The 26,018-nt window shown below is 47.4% G+C and overlaps 1 protein-coding gene and 1 long non-coding RNA gene across 2 annotated transcripts; both read right to left on the bottom strand.

Moving 5' to 3' along the window:
• Positions 1-1,962: 1,962 nt before the first annotated feature.
• On the bottom strand, positions 1,963-2,345 carry LOC115188915 (uncharacterized). The gene is made up of 2 exons (XR_003876626.1): positions 2,149-2,345; positions 1,963-2,100 (listed from the first exon to the last, which is right to left on the bottom strand). It is a non-coding gene; the product is annotated as an uncharacterized LOC115188915 (long non-coding RNA).
• Positions 2,346-10,939: 8,594 nt separating this feature from the next.
• LOC115188901 (guanine nucleotide exchange protein smcr8a) lies at positions 10,940-25,981 on the bottom strand. The gene is made up of 7 exons (XM_029747727.1): positions 25,058-25,981; positions 24,829-24,977; positions 23,093-23,353; positions 22,053-22,936; positions 21,449-21,758; positions 16,790-17,039; positions 10,940-11,027 (listed from the first exon to the last, which is right to left on the bottom strand). Exons 1-6 carry the CDS (start codon positions 25,253-25,255, stop codon positions 16,811-16,813), a joined length of 2,031 nt encoding a protein of 676 aa, XP_029603587.1. The 5' UTR covers positions 25,256-25,981; the 3' UTR covers positions 10,940-11,027; positions 16,790-16,810.
• Positions 25,982-26,018: the final 37 nt, after the last annotated feature.

The raw sequence follows: 26,018 nt of genomic DNA on the forward strand, positions 1-26,018 counted from the left end.
GGAACCAGCTGTGTTTTATCTGACTGGAGAGGAACCAGCTGTGTTTTATCTGACTGGAGAGGAGAGGAACCGGCTTGTTTTATCTGACTGGAGAGGAACCAGCTGTGTTTTATCTGATGGAGAGGAACCAGCTGTGTTTCATCTGACTGGAGAGGAGAGGAACCGGCTGTGTTTTATCTGACTGGAGAGGAACCAGCTGTGTTTTATCGACTGGAGAGGAGAGGAACCGGTTGTGTTTTATCTGACTGGAGAGGAACCAGCTGTGTTTCATCTGACTGGAGAGGAGAGGAACCGGCTGGTTTTATCTGACTGGAGAGGAACCAGCTGTGTTTTATCCCCCTGGAGAGGAACCGGCTGTGTTTTATCTGACTGGAGAGGAGAGGAACCGGCGTGTTTTATCTGACTGGAGAGGAACCAGCTGTGTTTCATCTGACTGGAGAGGAGAGGAACCGGCTGTGTTTTATCTGACTGGAGAGGAACCAGCTGTGTTTTATCCCCCTGGAGAGGAACCGGTGTTTTATCTGACTGGAGAGGAACCAGCTGTGTTTTATCTGACTGGAGAGAATCAGCTGTGTTTTATCTGACTGGAGAGGAGAGGAACCAGCTGTTTATCTGACTGGAGGGAGAGGAACCACTGTGTTTATCTGACTGGAGAGGAACCAGTGCGTTTTATCTGACTGGAGAGGAGAGGAACCAGCTGTGTTTTATCTGACTGGAGAGGAACCGGCTGCGTTTTATCTTTAATACTGATCATCGTCAGGTTGGAGGCATCTCAGTAACACACCCAACAACTTACAAATCGACAGAAACATTCAATAATTTAATGTCATTATAATAACAATACATCATAATGGTATGAACCAGACAGACATTCAGCTCTGTTTAACACTGGTCACAGATCAGTCTTATGGTCAGTTATATATATCACCTCTCTAATGGTGACCTGTTAGGACTGATTCTAGGTCAGTTATATATATATATATATATATACATTTTAGTCATTTAGCAGACGCTTATCCAGAGCGACTTACAGTAGTGAATTCATACATTTTTTTCCCCCCGTACCGGTCCCCCGTGGGAATCGAACCCACAACCCTGGCGTTGCAAACACCATGCTCTACCAACTGAGCCACACGGGACCCATATATATATATATATCACCCCTCGTTAGGACTGGAGGAGGAGGAAGCTGTTCCTAGATTCAAATCCGATCTCCTCTTTTCGGCTATGCACCTTAAAAGGTAAAGTTTCCACGTTAACGGTAGGCTCAATCGTAAATGACCTTTTTAAAGGTCTCAGTTCAAACCGGAGCACTGAAGATCTGCTTTATAGCGAGACCGGAGCACTGAAGATCTGCTTTATAGCGAGAGACGACCATGTTTTTCCCCGCTCGTGGTCGTGACCCGCATTCATGGTAAACTGCATGTGACGGCTCAATCGTAAATTACCTTTTTTTTTTTTAAACGTGAACTATAACCCGGATCTTCTGCAGATCAGATTGAATCTAGCCAAGGGCTATTTCTTTCTGGTCCTGGAGGACGAAACTCTTCTGGTTCTCATCCTCAACTCTAATCCGAGACTCGTTCAGACTGGAGACTGGTTCAGACCGGAGACTCGTTCAGACCCGAGACTCGTTCAGACCCGAGACTCGTTCAGACTCGAGACTCGTTCAGACCCGAGACTCGTTCAAGACCCGAGACTCATTCAGACCTGGGGACATCAGGTTGAGACTCATTCAGACTGAGACTCATTCAGACCTGGGGACATCAGGTTGAGACTCATTCAGACCTGAGGACATCAGGTAGAGACTCATTCAGACCTGGGGACATCAGGTAGAGACTCATTCAGACTGGGGACATCAGGTAGAGACTCATTCAGACCTGAGGACATCAGGTTGAGACTCATTCAGATCTGAGACTCGTTCAGACCTGGGGACATCAGGCTGAGACTCATTCAGACCTGGGGACATCAGGTTGAGACTCATTCAGACCTGAGACTCATTCAGACCTGGGGACATCAGGCTGAGACTCATTCAGACCTGGGGACATCAGGTAGAGACTCATTCAGACCTGGGGACATCAGGTAGAGACTCATTCAGACCTGGGGACATCAGGTTGAGACTCATTCAGACCTGGGACTCATTCAGACCTGGGGACATCAGGTAGAGACTCATTCAGACCTGAGGACATCAGGTAGGAAGAGAAAGCAGAAAGGTTTGGGCCCTCAGGACCAGAATAATACTTCCGACATTGAAACACAACAGCTATACATAACTAGGTGAAACCAGACCTGATGCAACTCACACACACACATTAAAACACACACACACAATAAGCACACACAAACACACACACAATAAGCACACACACATACAATAAGCACACACACACACACACCACACAATAAGCACACACACACACAATAAGCACACACACACACACAATAAGCACACACACACATACAATAAGCACCACACAATAAGCACACACACACTACAATAAGCACACTGGGTTAAGACTGTTTTGGGTTCCATTTTGTCTGCATTTAGCCAATCTGTAACAATCAGAAGAATAAAATACACATCCAAACATCTTGACCTTTCAACAAACAGCAAGATGGAATGAACCTTGTGAAGGAAACAGCAACATACAGTGTTTTAATAGGACGAGGGTCCTCCACCAACCACCAGGTAACTGGCAGAATAAAGGAAACTCCAGGTCCTCCACCAACCACCAGGTAACTGCCAGAATAAAGGAAACACTAACATAGTGTTTTAATAGGGCGCTGGTCCTCCACCAACCACCAGGTAACTGCCAGAATAAAGGAAACTCCAACATAGTGTTTTAATAGGGCGCTGGTCCTCCACCAACCAGAACAGCTTCAATACACCTTGACATAGATTCTACAAGTGTCTGGAAGTCTATTGGAGGGATGAGACACCAGTCTTCCACCAGGGAATTCCATCATTTGGTGTTGTGTTGATGGTGGTGTGGAATAATGCCGGTCTTAGGCACCGATCCAGAATTCCCAGAAGTTGTTTAATCGGGGGTTTGAGATCCGGTGACTGAGACGGACGTGGCATTACGGTTTACATCGTTTTCATGCTCATCAAACCATTTCGGTGAACACTCGTTCCCTGTGGATGAGGGGCATCGCCATGGTAGCCAGAATATGGCCTGCCCAGGATTTTCATACATGACCCCTAAGCATGATGGGATGTTAATTGCTTAATTAAGTCAGGAACCACACCTGTGTTAAAGTACCTGCTGTCAATATATTTTGTGTCCCTCATTTACAATAAGGGTTTTGGCAGTTACCTGTAGATTGTAGAACAGTAGTTAGGATATTGGGGGACCAGTAGCTGGTTAGGATAATGGGGGACCAGTAGTGGTTAGGATCTGGGGACCAGTAGCTGGTTAGGATATTGGGGGACCAGTAGCGGTTAGGATTCTGGGGGACCAGTAGCTGGTTAGGATACTGGGGGACCAGTAGCTGGTGAGGATATATGGGGGACCAGTAGCTGGTTAGGATATGGGGGACCAGTAGCTGGTTAGGATACTGGGGGACCAGTAGCTGGTTAGGATACGGGGGACCAGTAGCTGGTTAGGATACTGGGGGACCAGTAGCTGGTTAGGATATTGGGGGGCACAGCTGGTTAGGATATTGGGGGACCACTAGCTGGTTAGGATATTGGGGGACCAGTAGCTGGTTTAGGATACTGGGGGACCAGTAGCTGGTTAGGATTGGGGGACCAGTAGCTGGTTAGGATACTGGGGGACCAGTAGCTGGTTAGGATATTGGGGGACCAGTAGCTGGTAGGATATTGGGGGACCAGTAGCTGGTTAGGATTCTGGGGGACCAGTAGCTGGTTAGGATACTGGGGGACCAGTAGCTGGTTAGGATATTGGGGGACCAGTAGCTGGTTAGGATACTGGGGGACCAGTCTGGTTAGGATAATGGGGACCAGTAGCTGGTTAGGATAATGGGGGACCAGTAGCGTTAGGATAATGGGGGACCAGTAGCTGGTTAGGATACTGGGGGACCAGTAGCTGGTTAGGATTTGGGGGACCAGTAGCTGGTTAGGATATTGGGGGGACCACTAGCTGGTTAGGATACTGGGGGACCAGTAGCTGGTTAGGATATTGGGGGACCAGTAGCTGGTTAGGATACTGGGGGACCAGTAGCTGGTTAGGATATTGGGGGACCAGTAGCTGGTAGGATATTGGGGGACCAGTAGCTGGTTAGGATATTGGGGGACCAGTAGCTGGTTAGGATTCTGGGGGACCAGTAGCTGGTTAGGATATGGGGGACCAGTAGCTGGTTAGGATACTGGGGGACAGTAGCTGGTTAGAGATTCTGGGGGACCAGTAGTGGTTAGGATATTGGGGGACCAGTAGCTGGTTAGGATACTGGGGGACCAGTAGCTGGTTAGGATACTGGGGGACAGTAGCTGGTTAGGATACTGGGGGACCAGTAGGGTAGGATACTGGGGGACCAGTAGCGGTTGGATATTGGGGGACCAGTAGCTGGTTAGGATATTGGGGGACCAGTAGTGGTTAGGATCGGGGACCAGTAGCTGGTTAGGATATGGGGGACCAGTAGTGGTTAGGATTATGGGGGACCAGTAGCTGGTTAGGATACGGGGGACCAGTAGCTGGAGTGTGGAGAAGATATGGTGGGGGGACACAAAGCGGTAGGATATTGGCCACTAGCCAGGATAGGGGACCATAGGCTGGATACTGGGGGACCAGTAGCTGGTTAGGATTCTGGGGGACCGTAGAGTAGGATACTGGGGGACCAGTAGCTGGTTAGGATATGGGGGACCAGTAGCTGGTTAGGATTGGGGGACCAGTAGCTGGTTAGGATTCTGGGGGACCAGTAGCTGGTTAGGATCTGGGGGACCAGTAGCTGGTTAGGATTGGGAGGGGATACCAGTAGCTGGTTAGGATACTGGGGGACCAGTAGCTGGTTAGGATAATGGGGGACCAGTAGCTGGTTAGGAATGGGGGACCAGTAGCTGGTTAGGATATGGGGGACCAGTAGCTGGTTAGGATACTGGGGGACCAGTAGCTGGTTAGGATATTGGGGGACCAGTAGCTGGTTAGGATATTGGGGGACCAGTAGCTGGTTAGGATACTGGGGGACCAGTAGCTGGTTAGGATATTGGGGGACCAGTAGCTGGTTAGGATACTGGGGGACCAGTAGCTGGTTAGGATATTGGGGGACCAGTAGCTGGTTAGGATATTGGGGGACCAGTAGCTGGTTAGGATATTGGGGGACCAGTAGCTGGTTAGGATTCGGGGGACCAGTAGCTGGTTAGGATACTGGGGGACCAGTAGCTGGTTAGGATTCTGGGGGACCAGTAGCTGGTTAGGATATTGGGGGACCAGTAGCTGGTTAGGATACTGGGGGACCAGTAGCTGGTTAGGATACTGGGGGACCAGTAGCTGGTTAGGATACTGGGGGACCAGTAGCTGGTTAGGATACTGGGGGACCAGTAGCTGGTTAGGATATTGGGGGACCAGTAGCTGGTTAGGATATTGGGGGACCAGTAGCTGGTTAGGATTCTGGGGGACCAGTAGCTGGTTAGGATACTGGGGGACCAGTAGCTGGTTAGGATATTGGGGGACCAGTAGCTGGTTAGGATACTGGGGGACCAGTAGCTGGTTAGGATATGGGGGACCAGTAGCTGGTTAGGAATGGGGGACCAGTAGCTGGTTAGGATAATGGGGGACCAGTAGCTGGTTAGGATACTGGGGGACCAGTAGCTGGTTAGGATATTGGGGGACCAGTAGCTGGTTAGGATATTGGGGGACCACTAGCTGGTTAGGATACTGGGGGACCAGTAGCTGGTTAGGATATGGGGGACCAGTAGCTGGTTAGGATACTGGGGGACCAGTAGCTGGTTAGGATATTGGGGGACCAGTAGCTGGTTAGGATATTGGGGGACCAGTAGCTGGTTAGGATATTGGGGGACCACTAGCTGGTTAGGATATTGGGGGACCACTAGCTGGTTAGGATATTGGGGGACCAGTAGCTGGTTAGGATACTGGGGGACCAGTAGCTGGTTAGGAACGGGGGACCAGTAGCTGGTTAGGATACTGGGGGACCAGTAGCTGGTTAGGATATTGGGGGGGACCAGTAGCTGGTTAGGATATTGGGGACCAGTAGCTGGTTAGGATATTGGGGGACCACTAGCTGGTTAGGATATTGGGGGACCACTAGCTGGTTAGGATTTGGGGGACCAGTAGCTGGTTAGGATATTGGGGACCAGTAGCTGGTAGGATATTGGGGGGACCAGAGCTGGTTAGGATATTGGGGGACCAGTAGCTGGTTAGGATACTGGGGGACCAGTAGCTGGTTAGGATACTGGGGGACCAGTAGCTGGTTAGGATAACTGGGGGCCAGTAGCTGGTTAGGATACTGGGGGACCAGTAGCTGGATGGAACGGCCAGGTAACAGGCTATTATAGATTGGTGTCATTCCACAAACAGTTGGTCAATATTGTCTCAACGTCAACGTTTTAAAAAAAAATAAATTAGTCACACCATCATGCCGACGTCACAACACTCCCACGTTACTACGACAACCTTCAAAAACAGTTTCAATACGTCACATTTAGTAGTTAAAAAACAAAGTGTTCCAGGAAGACGCTGGATGGTTACTATGGAGATTGGTTGCCGCCGCCCACTGTAGCTAGGAACACACAGAGAAGGAACTATGGGATGCTTCGTAATACCCCGGGAACGAGCCGCACTGGGCGGCACATTTTGAAATGGACTTTAGATTTATTAGGATCCTCATTAGCCAACTACAATACATTGAATACACGTAGTAGGGTAGGAAGAAAAAAAAAATGGCATAAAACAAAACAATTTAAATGTATTTTGGGAAGAGCTGTGGTCAACATTTTTACGTACAGTAATAGATTAAAAGCAGCGTTTCCTAAAACTGGGTCCTGGAAACCCCCAATGAGTGCACGTTTTGGAGTTCTCCCCCTAACACTACACAACTTACGGTCCCCCGGGACCAGTTTGGGAACGCTGCATTAAATATATAAAAACGGTATTAATGACCTACTTCCTAGTTGTTGTTTTTGCTGTTTCACATGTTTATTACAGGTTGAAATGGGAAAATAATATGAAAATAGCTCTCCAATACCGTCTGATATATTAAATATATTACATGAAACGGTGACCACAGCCCTTCTAAAAATACTTTTAAATTTGATTTCCCCACCCTGCTCCATGTATGCCATTTCAAATATGGCTTCCAGTACGGCTTTACCTTTATTACTCTATAGAGTACCACAGTACAGTCATAGGACTCATAAACAGGGTAACGGTTCACCTGACAGCCCCCCCTTCTCTGTGTAGAGTACCACAGTACAGTCATAGGACTCATAAACAGGGAAACGACTCCAATCGTTTCCCAGAATACATTTCAAAAACTTAAAATAAAGAGCTGTGTAAATCTCTCTCTCGGACAAGGTGATTTAAAAAAAATCAAAATAGGGTCGCCTTTATTTACCCCACCCCCCCAAAAAATTAAATGCTAATTAGCTGCTAATGTGGCTATCATAAAGAACTACAAATACCATGATGACCTGGGAGAGACTGACAGAATCGAGGCAAAGGTATGAATTAACTGTATTAACTATCTAACATTAGCTAAATGTAGTAATTAAATAAAATTGACTACATTTCATTAAAATGGACAATTCTGTGTACTGTCTTATGTAAGTTTTAAATTGACAATACTTGTTTGGCAAAGGCAATCAGCAGGAGCTTGCTGGGATTTGTAGTTCTGCATGTCTACTTTGATGCTAATTTAGCATTTTCAAATTAGAATAAAGAGAGCTGAATATATTGATAAAAATCACCTTGTCTTAGAGAGATTACATGGTGGAAAAACAATTGGAAACCATTTCCCTTTTGACCGCTAGGTTTTATGGGAATTATACACCTTCACTATGGGGCTCTATAAATCAAAGATGTGTATAAACCCTGAATGGCTGACGGGGGGGGGGGGGGGGCTGTATTGAAGCCACCGTGCAGCCATTTTGGCTCTCATTAATGATGTGTATAAACCCTGGATGGCTGCAGGGGAGGGGAGGAGGGGAGGGGGGGGGGGGGAGGGGCGCTGTATTGAAGCCACCGTGCAGCCATTTTGGCTCTCCTTAATGAATGTGTATAAACCCTGGATGGCTGATGGGGGGGGTGGTGCGTATTGCGGCCATCTTGGCTCTCCTCCATTGTAAATAATATGTTGAAGATATAGAAAATCCATTTACTAATGTCATTACATTAATTTGACACGTTTATTCCATTAAGACACCGTAATGTATAATTTTACATATGTGAGCCTAACTAAAATATTTTTTAGCCCCCCCAACCCCTTTAAAAATACTAATGTTACTGTCCCCCACTACAAACAACAACAACAACAACAAATACTTAAATACATGTAATTTTGTCCTTGAAACCTTTAATTGTAATGCTGTAAACTTCCATTCAATCCTATGGAGGACTGTCAAAATGGCCGACCGGATGGCTTAAAGCCTCTAAATGGCCAGTACGCAGCAGCAAGCAGTAGCAGTCTAGGGTTTATATACACGTCGTTGGTATAGCGACGGCAAAGGAGCTAAATCGAACTCGACCAAAAAAAAACAATGGAACTCCTTTGCCATGGAAACGTGTCGGGGGGAGAAAAAAAAATCCACAAAAGCTTCCTCGTTGTCCCTCAAGCTAGATTAGTCTACATTTAGGCTATTGTCTATTTCACACTATGTGGAGGTAAAAAAAAATTGGAGTATAATGATTGTATGGATGTTATCAGCTCATGTCATCGTCACCTAAATCAACGATTTCCTGTACGCTAGCTAAGGCTAACCAGTTTATACGAAAACGGGAGTTAGCATTAGCAGGGAGTTAGCGTTTAGCAGGGAGTTAGCATTTAGCAGGGAGTTAGCGTTTAGCAGGGGAGTTAGCATTTAGCAGGGAGTTAGCATTTAGCAGGGAGTTAGCATTTAGCAGGGAGTTAGCATTTAGCAGGGAGTTAGCACATTTACATGGAGTAAGCAGTTTAGCAGGTGTTAGCGTTTAGCAGGGAGTTGGCATTTAGCAGGGAGTTAGCATTAGCAGCCACCTCTTAAAAAAAAAAACTGAAAATAAAAGAGACAACTTCTACATGTTATGCAGGGGAAAAAACAGTGAAATATAAATCAAAAATCAGACTAAGTAAAAACACATTGGTGGGTCTGTTACAATACATAAAGCATGACTGCCTTGACGAATGTCCTCTTTTTGTTAATTAGATTCGTTGACGGGCACCAATCTGGTCCTTTACAACGTCAACCATTCCCAACAAACTATAGTAGTAGTAGTAGTACTGTGGTTCTGTGGACACATGCAACATCAACGGGGGACACGGACCGGCACGAACACACACGGAACATGCATCATATTAACGGTACACACACACTTCTCGCTCAGATCAGAAGGACGGTCTAGTGGATCTTGTCAATCAATCAATCAAAAATCAGTGTCCAGGTTCCCGTACCCCCTGGATTCGGACATTCATTATAAGGAGGGACGGGACGGATGGACAGCATGACTGTTACATTACATTCACTAAACCCCTCGCTCCCTCCTCAGTCTCTCCCGAATTACCTAGGAGACGGAGACATGGCCTGTCTCCGTCTCCAACCTAGAGCGAAATCTCCCATCTGTCTCCAGTGTTGTTTTGAGGGAGGTGAGGAGAGAGAGGACTGACTCGAGGGCTCTCAAGGCTCGGAGATTAGATTCTCGGTCAGTGTTTCAGATCAGATCTTGTATAGGAGACTAGTGTGTAGTTAAAAGTGAAGCTGGGTGGAGCCCTCTTCCTGGTAGCAGACTGAAGGATGTAGGGTCTACGCCCGTCTCTGGGGTTATAGCACCCCCAGTGGTCGGGTCAAGGCCCGTCTCTGGGGTTATAGCACCCCCAGTGGTCGGGTCTAGGCCCGTCTCTGGGGTTATAGCACCCCCAGTGGTCGGGTCTACGCCCGTCTCTCTCTGGGTTATAGCACCCCCAGTGGTAGGGTCAAGGCCCGTCTCTGGGGTTATAGCACCCCCAGTGGTAGGGTCTAGGCCTGTCTCTGGGGTTATAACACCCCCAGTGGTAGGGTCTAGGCCCGTCTCTGGGGTTATAGCACCCCCAGTGGTGGGGTCTAGGCCCGTCTCTGGGGTTTATAGCACCCCCAGTGGTGGGGTCTAGGCCCGTCTCTAGGGTTATAGCGCCCCCAGTGGTAGGGTCTAGGCCCGTCTCTGGGGTTACAGCACCCCCAGTGGTAGGGTCTAGGTTCCTGCTCTGGGGTTATAGCACCCCCAGTGGTAGGGTCTAGGCCCGTCTCTGGGGTTATAGCACCCCCAGTGGTGGGGTCTAGGTTCTGCTCTGGGGTTATAACACCCCCAGTGGTAGGGTCTAGGCCCGTCTCTGGGGTTATAGCACCCCCAGTGGTAGGGTCTAGGCCCGTCTGTGGGGTTATAGCACCCCAAGTGGTAGGGTCTAGGCCCGTCTCTGGGGTTATAGCGCCCCCAGTGGTAGGGTCTAGTACGTTGTTAGCTTCCAGGTCCTGCCGTGTGGTTCCAGGCGGGTTGTCTGTCTCCAGGTAGTGCCGGGTGATCAGCTGACTCAGGTACATCAGGACGGAACAGTCGTCTTCCCCAAGCCTGAGCTGATCCCTCAGGAAGCCCCGCGTCCTCTCCTCTACTTCCTGTCTCTGCTCCCGGTGGCTGATGGGAAGATGGAGGTGATGTGTAAAGCTAAGGAGGAAAGCCCGGGCGGCCAGTCTACTGAGCACGTTCTGGAGATGCAGGAAGTAGGTGGAACCTCGGCGGAGCTGGGTACGGTGGTCCGCCATGTTGGACAGGAGGGTTCCGCGGTAGCCGGGGCAACGGAGGGTCTTCCGGTCAGCATCCAGGACGGAGATGTAACGGCTGTAGCGAGACAGCGAGCAGAGCATGCTGGTCCCCACGGGAGAAGCCATCCTGGAGGAAAAGAGAGAGGAGGACTTCAGTCTGAATGAGGTGTATAGCGCCCAGTGAAAGTCTACACATATTTTATACTGATCAATGTGGAAAAATAATCCCAATTTAATGCACTTTTTATATTTTCAATTAAGGCCGCAAAATGACTTTCATTAGGCTAAGGAGCTAAGAGGCATGTCTCCTGTCTATAGGGTAGGAGGAGGAGGAGGCATGTCTCCTGTCTATAGGGTAGGAGGAGGAGGAGGAGGCATGTCTCCTGTCTATAGGGTAGGAGGAGGAGGAGGCATGTCTCCTGTCTATAGGGTAGGAGGAGGAGGAGGCATGTCTACTGTCTATAGGGGGGAGGAGGAGGGGGGAGGCATGTCTACTGTCTATAGGGTAGGAGGAGGAGGAGGCATGTCTACTGTCTATAGGGTAGGAGGAGGAGGAGGCATGTCTACTGTCCTATAGGGGAGGAGGAGGAGGAGGCATGTCTACTGTCTATAGGGTAGGAGAAGGAGGAGGCATGTCTACTGTCTATAGGGTAGGAGGAGGAGGAGGAGGCATGTCTACTGTCTATAGGGTAGGAGGAGGCATGTCTACTGTCTATAGGGTAGGAGGAGGCATGTCTACCGTCTATAGGGTAGGAGGAGGAGGCATGTCTACTGTCTATAGGGTAGGAGGAGGAGGAGGCATGTCTACTGTCTATAGGGTAAGAGGAGGAGGAGGCATGTCTACTGTCTATAGGGTAGGAGGAGGAGGAGGCATGTCTACTGTCTATAGGGGAGGAGGAGGAGGAGGCATGTCTACTGTCTATAGGGTAGGAGGAGGAGGAGGAGGTATGTCTACTGTCTATAGGGTAGGAGGAGGCATGTCTACTGTCTATAGGGTAGGAGGAGGAGGAGGCATGTCTACTGTCTATAGGGGAGGAGGAGGAGGAATGTCTACTGTCTATAGGGTAGGAGGAGGAGGCATGTCTACTGTCTATAGGGTAGGAGGAGGAGGAGGCATGTCTACTGTCTATAGGGTAGGAGGAGGAGGAGGAGGCATGTCTACTGTCTATAGGGTAGGAGGAGGAGGAGGAGGCATGTCTACTGTCTATAGGGGAGGAGGAGGCATGTCTACTGTCTATAGGGTAGGAGGAGGAGGAGGCATGTCTACTGTCTATAGGGTAGGAGGAGGAGGAGGCATGTCTACTGTCTATAGGGGAGGAGGAGGAGGAGGCATGTCTCCTGTCTATAGGGTAGGAGGAGGAGGCATGTCTACTGTCTATAGGGGAGGAGGAGGAGGCATGTCTACTGTCTATAGGGTAGGAGGAGGAGGAGGCATGTCTACTGTCTATAGGGGAGGAGGAGGAGGCATGTCTACTGTCTATAGGGTAGGAGGAGGAGGAGGAGGAGGCATGTCTACTGTCTATAGGGTAGGAGGAGGAGGAGGCATGTCTACTGTCTATAGGGTAGGAGGAGGAGGAGGATGTCTACTGTCTATAGGGTAGGAGGAGGAGGAGGCATGTCTACTGTCTATAGGGGGAGGAGGAGGAGGAGGCATGTCTACTGTCTATAGGGTAGGAGGAGGAGGAGGAGGAGGAGGCATGTCTACTGTCTATAGGGTAGGAGGAGGAGGAGGAGGAGGCATGTCTACTGTCTATAGGGTAGGAGGAGGAGGAGGAGGCATGTCTACTGTCTATAGGGGAGGAGGAGGAGGAGGCATGTCTCCTGTCTATAGGGTAGGAGGAGGAGGAGGCATGTCTACTGTCTATAGGGTAGGAGGAGGAGGAGGAGGAGGCATGTCTCCTGTCTATAGGGTAGGAGGAGGAGGAGGCATGTCTACTGTCTATAGGGGAGGAGGAGGAGGAGGCATGTCTACTGTCTATAGGGTAGGAGGAGGAGGAGGCATGTCTACTGTCTATAGGGGAGGAGGAGGAGGAGGCATGTCTACTGTCTATAGGGTAGGAGGAGGAGGAGGCATGTCTACTGTCTATAGGGAGGAGGAGGAGGAGGCATGTCTACTGTCTATAGGGTAGGAGGAGGAGGAGGCATGTCTACTGTCTATAGGGGAGGAGGAGGAGGAGGCATGTCTACTGTCTATAGGGGAGGAGGAGGAGGAGGCATGTCTACTGTCTATAGGGTAGGAGGAGGAGGAGGAGGCATGTCTCCTGTCTATAGGGTAGGAGGAGGAGGAGGCATGTCTACTGTCTATAGGGGGAGGAGGAGGAGGAGGCATGTCTACTGTCTATAGGGTAGGAGGAGGAGGAGGCATGTCTACTGTCTATAGGGTAGAAGGAGGAGGCATGTCTCCTGTCTATAGGGTAGGAGGAGGAGGAGGAGGAGGCATGTCTACTGTCTATAGGGGAGGAGGAGGAGGAGGCATGTCTCCTGTCTATAGGGTAGGAGGAGGAGGAGGAGGCATGTCTACTGTCTATAGGGTAGGAGGAGGAGGAGGCATGTCTACTGTCTATAGGGTAGGAGGAGGAGGAGGCATGTCTCCTGTCTATAGGGTAGGAGGAGGAGGAGGCATGTCTCCTGTCTATAGGGTAGGAGGAGGAGGCATGTCTCCTGTCTATAGGGTAGGAGAGGAGGAGGAGGAGGAGGCATGTCTACTGTCTATAGGGGAGGAGGAGGAGGAGGCATGTCTACTGTCTATAGGGGAGGAGGAGGAGGAGGCATGTCTACTGTCTATAGGGGAGGAGGAGGAGGAGGGCATGTCTACTGTCTATAGGGGAGGTGGAGAAGGAGGCATGTCTACTGTCTATAGGGGAGGAGGAGGAGGAGGCATGTCTACTGTCTATAGGGTAGGAGGAGGAGGAGGAGGCATGTCTCCTGTCTATAGGGTAGGAGGAGGAGGAGGGATGTCTACTGTCTATAGGGTAGGAGGAGGCATGTATACTGTCTATAGGGTAGGAGGAGGAGGAGGAGGCATGTCTACTGTCTATAGGGGAGGAGGAGGAGGAGGAGGCATGTCTACTGTCTATAGGGTAGGAGGAGGAGGCATGTCTACTGTCTATAGGGTAGGAGGAGGAGGAGGAGGAGGCATGTCTACTGTCTATAGGGGAGGAGGAGGAGGAGGCATGTCTACTGTCTATAGGGTAGGAGGAGGAGGAGGAGGCATGTCTACTGTCTATAGGGTAGAAGGAGGAGGAGGCATGTCTACTGTCTATAGGGTAGGAGGAGGAGGAGGCATGTCTCCTGTCTATAGGGTAGGAGGAGGCATGTCTACTGTCTATAGGGTAGGAGGAGGAGGAGGCATGTCTACTGTCTATAGGGTAGGAGGAGGAGGAGGCATGTCTACTGTCTATAGGGTAGGAGGAGGAGGAGGCATGTCTACTGTCTATAGGGGAGGAGGAGGAGGAGGAGGCATGTCTACTGTCTATAGGGTAGGAGGAGGAGGAGGAGGAGGCATGTCTACTGTCTATAGGGGAGGAGGAGGAGGAGGAATGTCTACTGTCTATAGGGTAGGAGGAGGAGGCATGTCTACTGTCTATAGGGTAGGAGGAGGAGGAGGCATGTCTACTGTCTATAGGGTAGGAGGAGGAGGAGGCATGTCTACTGTCTATAGGGGTAGGAGGAGGAGGAGGCATGTCTACTGTCTATAGGGGAGGAGGAGGAGGAGGAGGCATGTCTACTGTCTATAGGGTAGGAGGAGGAGGAGGCATGTCTACTGTCTATAGGGTAGGAGGAGGAGGAGGCATGTCTACTGTCTATAGGGGAGGAGGAGGAGGAGGAGGCATGTCTACTGTCTATAGGGTAGGAGGAGGAGGAGGAGGAGGCATGTCTACTGTCTATAGGGGAGGAGGAGGAGGAGGCATGTCTACTGTCTATAGGGGAGGAGGAGGAGGCATGTCTACTGTCTATAGGGGAGGAGGAGGAGGAGGCATGTCTCCTGTCTATAGGGTAGGAGGAGGAGGAGGAGGAGGCATGTCTCCTGTCTATAGGGTAGGAGGAGGAGGAGGCATGTCTACTGTCTATAGGGGAGGAGGAGGAGGAGGCATGTCTCCTGTCTATAGGTAGGAGGAGGAGGCATGTCTCCTGTCTATAGGGTAGGAGGAGGAGGAGGAGGAGGCATGTCTCCTGTCTATAGGGTAGGAGGAGGAGGAGGCATGTCTACTGTCTATAGGGGAGGAGGAGGAGGAGGCATGTCTCCTGTCTATAGGGTAGGAGGAGGAGGCATGTCTACTGTCTATAGGGGAGGAGGAGGAGGAGGCATGTCTACTGTCTATAGGGTAGGAGGAGGAGGAGGCATGTCTACTGTCTATAGGGTAGGAGGAGGAGGAGGCATGTCTACTGTCTATAGGGGAGGAGGAGGAGGAGGCATGTCTACTGTCTATAGGGGAGGAGGAGGCATGTCTACTGTCTATAGGGGAGGAGGAGGAGGAGGCATGTCTACTGTCTATAGGGGAGGAGGAGGAGGAGGAGGCATGTCTACTGTCTATAGGGTAGGAGGAGGAGGAGGCATGTCTACTGTCTATAGGGTAGGAGGAGGAGGAGGCATGTCTACTGTCTATAGGGTAGGAGGAGGAGGAGGAGGAGGAGGCATGTCTACTGTCTATAGGGGAGGAGGAGGAGGAGGCATGTCTACTGTCTATAGGGTAGTAGACCGTAAATAGGCTAGTTATAACAGGAAGTAGACCGTATATAGGCTAGTTATAACAGGAAGTAGACCGTAAATAGGCTAGTAATAACAGGAAGTTGACTGTATATAGGCTAGTAATAACAGGAAGTAGACTGTATATAGGCTAGTTATAACAGGAAGTAGACCGTATACAGGCTAGTAATAACAGCAAGTAGACCGTATACAGGCTAGTAATAACAGCAAGTAGACCGTATACAGGCTAGTAATAACAGCAAGTAGCTCGTATACAGGCTAGTAATAACAGGAAGTAGACCGTATATAGGCTAGTTATAACAGGAAGTAGACCATAAATAGGCTAGTTATAACAGGAAGTAGACCGTAAGTAGGCTAGTAATAACAGGAAGTAGACCGTAAATAGGCTAGTAATAACAGGAAGTAGACCGTATATAGTCTAGTAATAACAGGAAGTAGACCGTATATAGTCTAGTAATAACAGGAAGTAGACCGTATATAGGCTAGTAATAACAGGAAGTAGACCGTAAATAGGCTAGTAATAACAGGAAGTAGACGTATATAGGCTAGTAATAACAGGAAGTAGACCGTATATAGTCTAGTAATAACAGGAAGTAGACCGTATATAGGCTAGTAATAACCGGAAGTAGACCGTATATAGGCTAGTAATAACCGGAAGTAGACCGTATATAGGCTAGTTATAACAGGAAGTAGACCGTAAATAGGCTTGTTATAACAGGAAGTAGACCGTAAATAGGCTAGTAATAACAGGAAGTAGACATATATAGGCTAGTAATAACAGGAAGTAGACCGTATATAGGCTAGTTATAACAGGAAGTAGACCGTATATAGGCTAGTTATAACAGGAAGTATACCGTAAATAGGCTAGTAATAACAGGAAGTAGACCGTAAATAGGCTAGTAATAACAGGAAGTAGACATATATAGGCTAGTAATAACAGGAAGTAGACCGTATATAGGCTAGTAATAACAGGAAGTAGACCGTATATAGGCTAGTAATAACCGGAAGTAGACCGTATATAGGCTAGTTATAACAGGAAGTAGACCGTATATAGGCTAGTTATAACAGGAAGTAGACTGTAAATAGGCTAGTAATAACAGGAAGTAGACTGAACATAGGCTAGTTATAACAGGAAGTTTTTTGGTCATAGAAATTAATGTATGGAAGTGATCCCCACTCACACAGGCACCGCCCCTTCCTCCTCACCTCTGCAGTCCTATGAGTTTCCATCTCTGTAGGTCAGTGAGGCTGAAGGGGCAGGAGAGCCAAGGCTGGACCCTCTCACCACAGCGCCCAGGTCCAGGCAAGTAGAGGGCTAGAGCGGACACCAGCCTCCTGACCCTCCCCTCCTCGGATCCCAGGACCACCAGGGTCCGACCACTCAGTAGGGACCACAGGGCATGCAAGGCAAACGGATACTGACGCACAAACCTGGAGGTAGAGACAGAGACAGAGAGAGATAATCACGTTATTGGTCACATACAAGTGTTTAGCAGATGTTATTGTGGGTGCAGCGAAATGCTTGTGTTTCTAGCTCCAACAGTGCAGTAGTATCTAACTAAATGCTTGTGTTCCCAGCTCCAACAGTAATATCTAACTAAATGCTTGTGTTCCCAGCTCCAACAGTACAGTAATATCTAACTAAATGCTTGTGTTCCCAGCTCCAACAGTAATATCTAACTAAATGCTTGTGGTTCTAGCTCCAACAGTGCAGTAATATCTAACTAAATACTTCTGTTCCCAGCTCCAACAGTACAGTAATATCTAACTAAATGCTTGTGTTCCCAGCTCCAACAGTGCAGTAGTATCTAACTAAATGCTTGTGTTCCCAGCTCCAACAGCACAGTAATATCTAACTAAATGCTTGTGTTTCTAGCTCCAACAGTGCAGTAATATCTAACTAAATTCTTGTGTTTCTAGCTCCAACAGTGCATTAATATCTAACTAAATGCTTGTGTTCCCAGCTCCAACAGTAATATCTAACTAAATGCTTGTGGTTCTAGCTCCAACAGTGCAGTAATATCTAACTAAATACTTCTGTTCCCAGCTCCAACAGTACAGTAATATCTAACTAAATGCTTGTGTTTCTAGCTCCAACAGTAATATCTAACTAAATGCTTGTGTTTCTAGCTCCAACAGTGCAGTAATATCTAACTAAATGCTTGTGTTCCCAGCTCCAACAGTGCAGTAGTATCTAACTAAATGCTTGTGTTCCCAGCTCCAACAGTACAGTAATATCTAACTAAATGCTTGTGTTCCCAGCTCCAACAGTAATATCTAACTAAATGCTTGTGTTTCTAGCTCCAACAGTGCAGTAATATCTAACTAAATGCTTGTGTTCCCAGCTCCAACAGTGCAGTAGTATCTAACTAAATGCTTGTGTTCCCAGCTCCAACAGTACAGTAATATCTAACTAAAAGCTTGTGTTCCTAGCTCCAACAGTAATATCTAACTAAATGCTTGTGTTTCTAGCTCCAACAGTGCAGTAATATCTAACTAAATGCTTGTGTTCCCAGCTCCAACAGTAATATCTAACTAAATGCTTGTGTTTCTAGCTCCAACAGTGCAGTAGTATCTAACTAAATGCTTGTGTTCCCAGCTCCAACAGTACAGTAATATCTAACTAAATGCTTGTGTTCCCAGCTCCAACAGTAATATCTAACTAAATGCTTGTGTTTCTAGCTCCAACAGTGCAGTAATATCTAACTAAATGCTTGTGTTCCCAGCTCCAACAGTGCAGTAATATCTAACTAAATGCTTGTGTTCCCAGCTCCAACAGTAATATCTAACTAAATGCTTGTGTTTCTAGCTCCAACAGTGCAGTAATATCTAACTAAATGCTTGTGTTCCCAGCTCCAACAGTAATATCTAACTAAATGCTTGTGTTCCCAGCTCCAACAGTGCAGTAGTATCTAACTAAATGCTTGTGTTCCCAGCTCCAACAGTACAGTAATATCTAACTAAATGCTTGTGTTCCCAGCTCCAACAGTGCAGTAATATCTAACTAAATGCTTGTGTTCCCAGCTCCAACAGTGCAGTAATATCTAACTAAATGCTTGTGTTCCCAGCTCCAACAGTGCAGTAGTATCTAACTAAATGCTTGTGTTCCCAGCTCCAACAGTGCAGTAATATCTAACTAAATGCTTGTGTTTCTAGCTCCAACAAAGCAGTAATATCTAACTAAATGCTTGTGGTCCCAGCTCCAACAGTAATATCTAACTAAATGCTTGTGGTCCCAGCTCCAACAGTAATATCTAACTAAATGCTTGTGTTACCAGCTCCAACAGTGCAGTAATATGTAACTAAATGCTTGTGGTCCCAGCTCCAACAGTAGTATCTAACTAAAATCTTGTGTTCCCAGCTCCAACAGTGCAGTAGTATCTAACTAAATGCTTGTGTTCCCAGCTCCAACAGTGCAGTAGTATCTAACTAAATGCTTGTGTTCCCAGCTCCAACAGCGCAGTAATATCTTACTAAATGCTTGTGTTCCCAGCTCCAACAGTGCAGTAATATCTAACTAAATGCTTGTGTTCCCAGCTCCAACAGTGCAGTAATATCTAACTAAATGCTTGTGTTCCCAGCTCCAACAGTAGTATCTAACTAAATGCTTGTGTTTCTAGCTCCAACAGTGCAATAATATCTAACTAAATGCTTGTGTTCCCAGCTCCAACAGTGCAGTAGTATCTAACTAAATGCTTGTGTTTCTAGCTCCAACAGTGCAGTAATATCTAACTAAATGCTTGTGTTCCCAGCTCCAACAGTAATATCTAACTAAATGCTTGTGTTCCCAGCTCCAACAGTGCAGTAATATCTAACTAAATGCTTATGTTCCCAGCTCCAACAGTAATATCTAACTAAATGCTTGTGTTTCTAGCTCGAACAGTAATATCTAACTAAATGCTTGTGTTCCCAGCTCCAACAGTGCATTAATATCTAACTAAATGCTTGTGTTTCTAGCTCCAACAGTGCAGTAATATCTAACTAAATGCTTGTGTTCCCAGCTCCAACAGTAATATCTAACTAAATGCTTGTGTTCCTAGCTCCAACAGTAATATCTAACTAAATGCTTGTGTTCCCAGCTCCAACAGTGCAGTAATATCTAACTAAATGCTTGTGTTTCTAGCTCCAACAGTGCAGTAATATCTAACTAAATGCTTGTGTCCCCAGCTCCAACAGTGCAGTAATATCTAACTAAATGCTTGTGTTTCTAGCTCCAACAGTGCAGTAGTATCTAACTAAATGCTTGTGTTCCCAGCTCCAACAGTACAGTAGTATCTAACTAAATGCTTGTGTTCCCAGCTCCAACAGTAATATCTAACTAAATGCTTGTGTTTCTAGCTCCAACAGTGCAGTAATATCTAACTAAATGCTTATGTTCCCAGCTCCAACAGTGCAGTAATATCTAACTAAATGCTTGTGTTCCCAGCTCCAACAGTAATATCTAACTAAATGCTTGTGTTTCTAGCTCCAACAGTAATATCTAACTAAATGCTTGTGTTTCTAGCTCCAACAGTAATATCTAACTAAATGCTTGTGTTTCTAGCTCCAACAGTGCAGTAGTATCTAACTAAATGCTTGTGTTCCCAGCTCCAACAGTAATATCTAACTAAATGCTTGTGTTCCTAGCTCCAACAGTAATATCTAACTAAATGCTTGTGTTCCCAGCTCCAACAGTGCAGTAATATCTAACTAAATGCTTGTGTTCCCAGCTCCAACAGCACAGTAATATCTAACTAAATGCTTGTGTTCCTAGCTCCAACAGTGCTGTAATATCTAACTAAATGCTTGTGTTTCTAGCTCCAACAGTGCAGTAGTATCTAACTAAATGCTTGTGTTCCCAGCTCCAACAGTAATATCTAACTAAATGCTTGTGCTTCTAGCTCCAACAGTACAGTAGTATCTAACTAAATGCTTGTGTTCCCAGCTCCAACAGTACAGTAGTATCTAACTAAATGTTTGTGTTCCCAGCTCCAACAGTACAGATTCCTTGTGGAATGCCCGGCGCCGACATGCTGACTTCTGTCGTCGGGTGAACGGTGTTTCCTCCGACACATTGGTTCCCGGCTGGCTTCCAGGTGTTTTGAAGCAGAGCGGTTTGGCGTGTCATGTTTCGGGAAGACGCATGACTCGGCCTTCGCCGCTCCTGAGCCCATTGGGGAGTTGCAGCGATGAGACATGATCGAAATTTGTGGAGAAAAATAAATACATTTTAAAATATAAATAATTATACAATCAATCATTGATTCGATGATAAGAGAGACCATGTGAGGATATGACGGAGAGGGCCTAGAACCGAGCCCTGGGGGACACCAGTAGTGAGAATATATGATGCAGACACAAATCCTCTCCACGTCACAGAGGAGAATTTAGTAGACCTGTTCAACCACCGCGACGACCAGATGCTTCTCGGACTGTGACAAAAAAAACAAGTCAGATGAAAGAAAGAGAAGCTGGAGTGAACTCTGTTCTCTGGGATGATCCATGTCTCCGTCAGGGTTCATAAAGTCTACTGACTGAAGAGCAGCCCGAGGCTGAGATGAACTCTGTTCTCTGGGATGATCCATGTCTCCGTCAGGGTCATAAAGTCTACTAACTGAAGAGCAGCCCGAGGCTGAGATGAACTCTGCGTTCTTGACCACAGATCGGCAGTTTTCCAAAACGCTGCCAGACACCAGGAATTCCACACGGGGGTTGTACGCCACGGGTAACACTACACCAGAAGGGTTGCAGCTACAGGGGGTGGGGAGAGCGAGCAGGTATAGAAAACAAACACACATAGACAGGAGATATCAGGAGTCCTCTAACTATAGAATGTATTAATCAACCAATGAGTGACTCACCTGAGGGCTCCCTGCCCGGCCCTCTTCTTCTGCCTCAGCGTTACCACCCCCCCGTACCCCAGAGGTGAGCCGGCCCGTTCGGACCCCGTAGACGCTGACGTGGTACAGTCCGACCCGTCCTGGTCCGACCCCTTGGAGGTGGTATCTCCCAAGGAGGAGACGGGCAGGTCCAGCCCAGCCCCGGGGCTCTGGCAGTGTGGGGAACCCAGGCCGTAGACACCCTGGACCGGCAGCATGGCCTGGGGCTCCTGGTTGACCACCAAGGGAAGGGGTAGAGAGCCGGGCTGCAGCCCAGAAGCAGGTAGCGTGTCTGTGGGAGAAGAGTTGTACAGGAAGCCTTCCTGAGACATGCAGCAGGCCGTGTCCATCTGGACCAACAACTCAGGATGAGGAACTCTCTGTCCATCACCCTCCCCTGTCTCAGCCCCTCTCTCCCCTCTCCCCCCAGTCTCAGCCCCTCTCTCCCCTCTCCCCCCAGTCTCAGCCCCTCTCTCCCCTGTCTCAGCCCCTCTCTCAAACACTCCTTCGTTCTCACCCTCCCTCTTTCCGTTAAACACTCCTGTCTCTCCCTCCCTCTTTCCGTTAAACCCTCCTTCGTTCTCACCCTCCTCAGCCTCCAGCAGAAAAACAGGGGTCTGGTCTCTTCCCCCCTCCTCCTCCTCCTCCTCTCCTCCACTCCTGTCACTACTAAAGCTGTCCTTATTCTCCTCAGAGCTTTCTTGGTCCTGTGTCTCCATGGTCAGATCAGAGAGTGACGACTCCAGCCTCTCGTCCCCAGTCAGGGCGTCACTCTGCGGGGCAGAGTTATCAGGGCAGGGAGGGTACACCTCTGGAACGTCCGCAGACTCCGGTGGCTCGGGGCAAAGCACGATGGAAGGGGTGTGTATATGCGAGTGTTGGTCCGTCCCCATCGTGTGGTTTAGAGAACAGAAGATTCTTCCCAGCGCCGCTACCTCCTCTTCTTCCTCCCCGAGCTCCTCCTCAAACAGGAAGTTGACGACGTTCTGTTTCCTGCGTAGAGCTCGGTCCAAGCGGCGGGTGTACAGGTAACACAAGTCCCCCCGGAAACACCTCTCCGTGTGAGTGAGGAGTTCCACCGTGGCGTCGTAGAACCTCTCCTCGCATAACTCCGTCAGGTTTTTCAGACGTTTGGCGAAACATTTCGCCGACTTCCCTTTGATCAGCTGAGGGGTGTAGGACTGTCTCCTCTCTCCCGCCTCCTCCCCGGGGTCACGGTCGGGACCAGGCGGTGCGTCTCCGTGTCTCCGGGACTCCGTGACGCAGTGTTGACAGTGTGCGGCGTGGGCGTCTCGGCGGGGGTGGAGAGGGTACGAGGTGATCTGTCTCAGCAGGTCTCGGTGCTCGAAGATACTCTTCTCCATCGCCGCAAGCTCATTGGCCTTGTCCACCGCGTGGGCGGAGTAACACCCCTGAGGTCCTGCCTCCCGCTGAAGCCCCTCCTCTTTCTGCAGAACAGACCGCGTGTACCTGGCAGGAGGGGCATAACAGGAAGTTACAACAGATTGTAGCAGTAGTAGTAGTGTGTGTGTGTGTCTCAGAGTGTGTGTGTGTGTGTGTGTCAGAGTGTGTGTGTCTCAGAGTGTGTGTGTGTGTCTCAGAGTGTGTGTGTGTGTCTCGTCTTACTCCAGGTCACGTAGCTTCCTCTGCAGCTCGCGGGCGAAGGCCCGTCGGTTTCCGGTCTTCAGGCACTCGGAGGCGCGGGAGAAGCGGAGCGACAGCTCCTGGAACTGCTGCATGATCTTCCTCTCGTCGGCGGAGACGTAGGCCATGCAGAACGGGCGGACGAAGCCTCGGGCCTCCAGGTCGTACAGCGTCAGGTGGTGAACGTAGGCAAACGCACCTTCCTTAGAGTCGCCCAGCACCACCCTGGAGTCCTCCACAAAACTACAGGGGAGGAGACAACAGGATACAATTAGGGTGGAGTAGAGCAGAAATATAATACAATTTAACAGAAAATCATTACAGTAGAAGAGAATTAGAGTAGAATATAATAGAATGTAACAAACTATTTAGAGTAGAAAATAATAGAATTAGAGTAGAATATAATAGAAAAGAATTAGAACAGAATAGAATTACAGTAGAATAAAACAGAATGTAAAAGAAAATAATTAGAGTACAATACACATACAATAGGATATCATTAGAGTACAATACACATACAATAGGATATCACTAGAGTACAATACACATACAATAGGATATCACTAGAGTACAATACACATACAATAGGATATCACTAGAGTACAATACACATACAATAGGATATCATTAGAGTACAATACAAATAAAATAGGATATCATTAGAGTACAATACACATACAATAGGATATCACTAGAGTACAATACACATACAATAGGATATCATTAGAGTACAATACAAATACAATAGGATATCATTAGAGTACAATACACATACAATAGGATATCACTAGAGTACAATACAAATACAATAGGATATCATTAGAGTACAATACACATACAATAGGATATCACTAGAGTACAATACACATACAATAGGATATCATTAGAGTACAATACAAATACAATAGGATATCATTAGAGTACAATACAAATACAATAGGATATCACTAGAGTACAATACAAATACAATAGGATATCATTAGAGTACAATACAAATACAATAGGATATCATTAGAGTACAATACAAATACAATAGGATATCATTAGAGTACAATACAAATACAATAGGATATCATTAGAGTACAATACAAATACAATAGGATATCATTAGAGTACAATACAAATACAATAGGATATCACTAGAGTACAATACAAATACAATAGGATATCATTAGAGTACAATACAAATACAATAGGATATCATTAGAGTACAATACAAATACAATAGGATATCATTAGAGTACAATACAAATACAATAGGATATCATTAGAGTACAATACAAATACAATAGGATATCATTAGAGTACAATACACATACAATAGGATATCATTAGAGTACAATACAAATACAATAGGGTATCATTAGAGTACAATACACATACAATAGGATATCATTAGAGTACAATACACATACAATAGGATATCATTAGAGTACAATACACATACAATAGGATATCATTAGAGTACAATACAAATACAATAGGATATCATTAGAGTACAATACACATACAATAGGATATCATTAGAGTACAATACAAATACAATAGGATATCATTAGAGTACAATACACATACAATAGGATATCATTAGAGTACAATACACATACAATAGGATATCATTAGAGTACAATACACATCCAATAGGATATCATTAGAGTACAATACAAATACAATAGGATATCATTAGAGTAGAATAAAACATAAAGTAGGACAGCTACCTGAGTCGTGGGTATCCGCTGCCGGTAGGGTGCCCTACGAACGAGGCCTGGTAGTCAACAGACATGATCCTCAGACTGAAGTAGTTCAGGTCAAAGGTCCCAAACACCTTCGGGTCATCAGGAATGGTGAGCAGAGGCTGGGGGCCCACCTGGAGGAGAGGAAAAACACAAGGTCAGCTCATAACACACACACACACACACCCCTCCCCCAGTTGCCCACGGTACCGACCTGCTCGGAGAACTCTGATATGAGGATGAAGTCCTTAGTGAACTTGGCGTATGACGTCTTGGTCCAGGGGTTGGCGTTGTTGTTCGATGGGAACAGAGGGACAGAGAACTCCTCTGGCATCACCCAGGGGTCGGGGTACCCTACCTCCCCAAAATCATCCTCTTTAGTAAACGCCACCACGTCTGGGGCACCAATCATTTTCTCTGGACCGGGCCGGGGGTCTGCTATGACATCAGAGGAAGTCCATCCACTAGGCTAGCTGTCTGCCTGATAGCCAGTCTGTCTGTCTGTCTGTCTGTCTGTCTGTATCCCTCTACTGGCTGGGAGTAACAGTCCATGACACTGACGGTTGTCTCTGTCCCGTTACCTCTACCCAACTGGGAGTAGTCTTCACCTGTCTGACCATGACGATATCACACGATGCAGGAAGACCCCGCATCAACATGACATCTGACCAAAGGCTGTCTGTCTGCCTGTCTGTCACCGCTGTATATAAACAATAACACTTAACACCGGGGACTATGTATCTGGCTCCATCCCCCGGACAGTACCGACGTCAGACAGTTAGCTGGCAAACAGACGATGCGAAACGGAACACGACCGTATCCCGACCCTCCCATCAATGACACATTGCTCGTCCGGGAATCGTGCACCGTTACCGGGTAATATCGGCAGTGGGAACGTCATGTACTGGTATATATAAAAGTCCCAGTAGTTAATACAGTGAAACTATTTAATGTAAAATGTACATCCTGACAGTCGCCATATTTACTCCGCTGGTACTCACCACCTGACCAGCTCACATTAGGAAGTAGCTAGCTGTCCTAAAATTACAAACCACCCTAATGTTACACATTCAACATAATTTAAGATTATAAATCACAATTTCAATCTTGAAAATAGATACTTCACGTAGTATTTTGGCGTAAAATTAAAGGACATCGAATAAAAAAATTATATT

Source organism: Salmo trutta, unplaced genomic scaffold (genome assembly GCF_901001165.1).
Source record: "Salmo trutta unplaced genomic scaffold, fSalTru1.1, whole genome shotgun sequence".
Lineage (NCBI taxonomy): Eukaryota > Metazoa > Chordata > Actinopteri > Salmoniformes > Salmonidae > Salmo > Salmo trutta.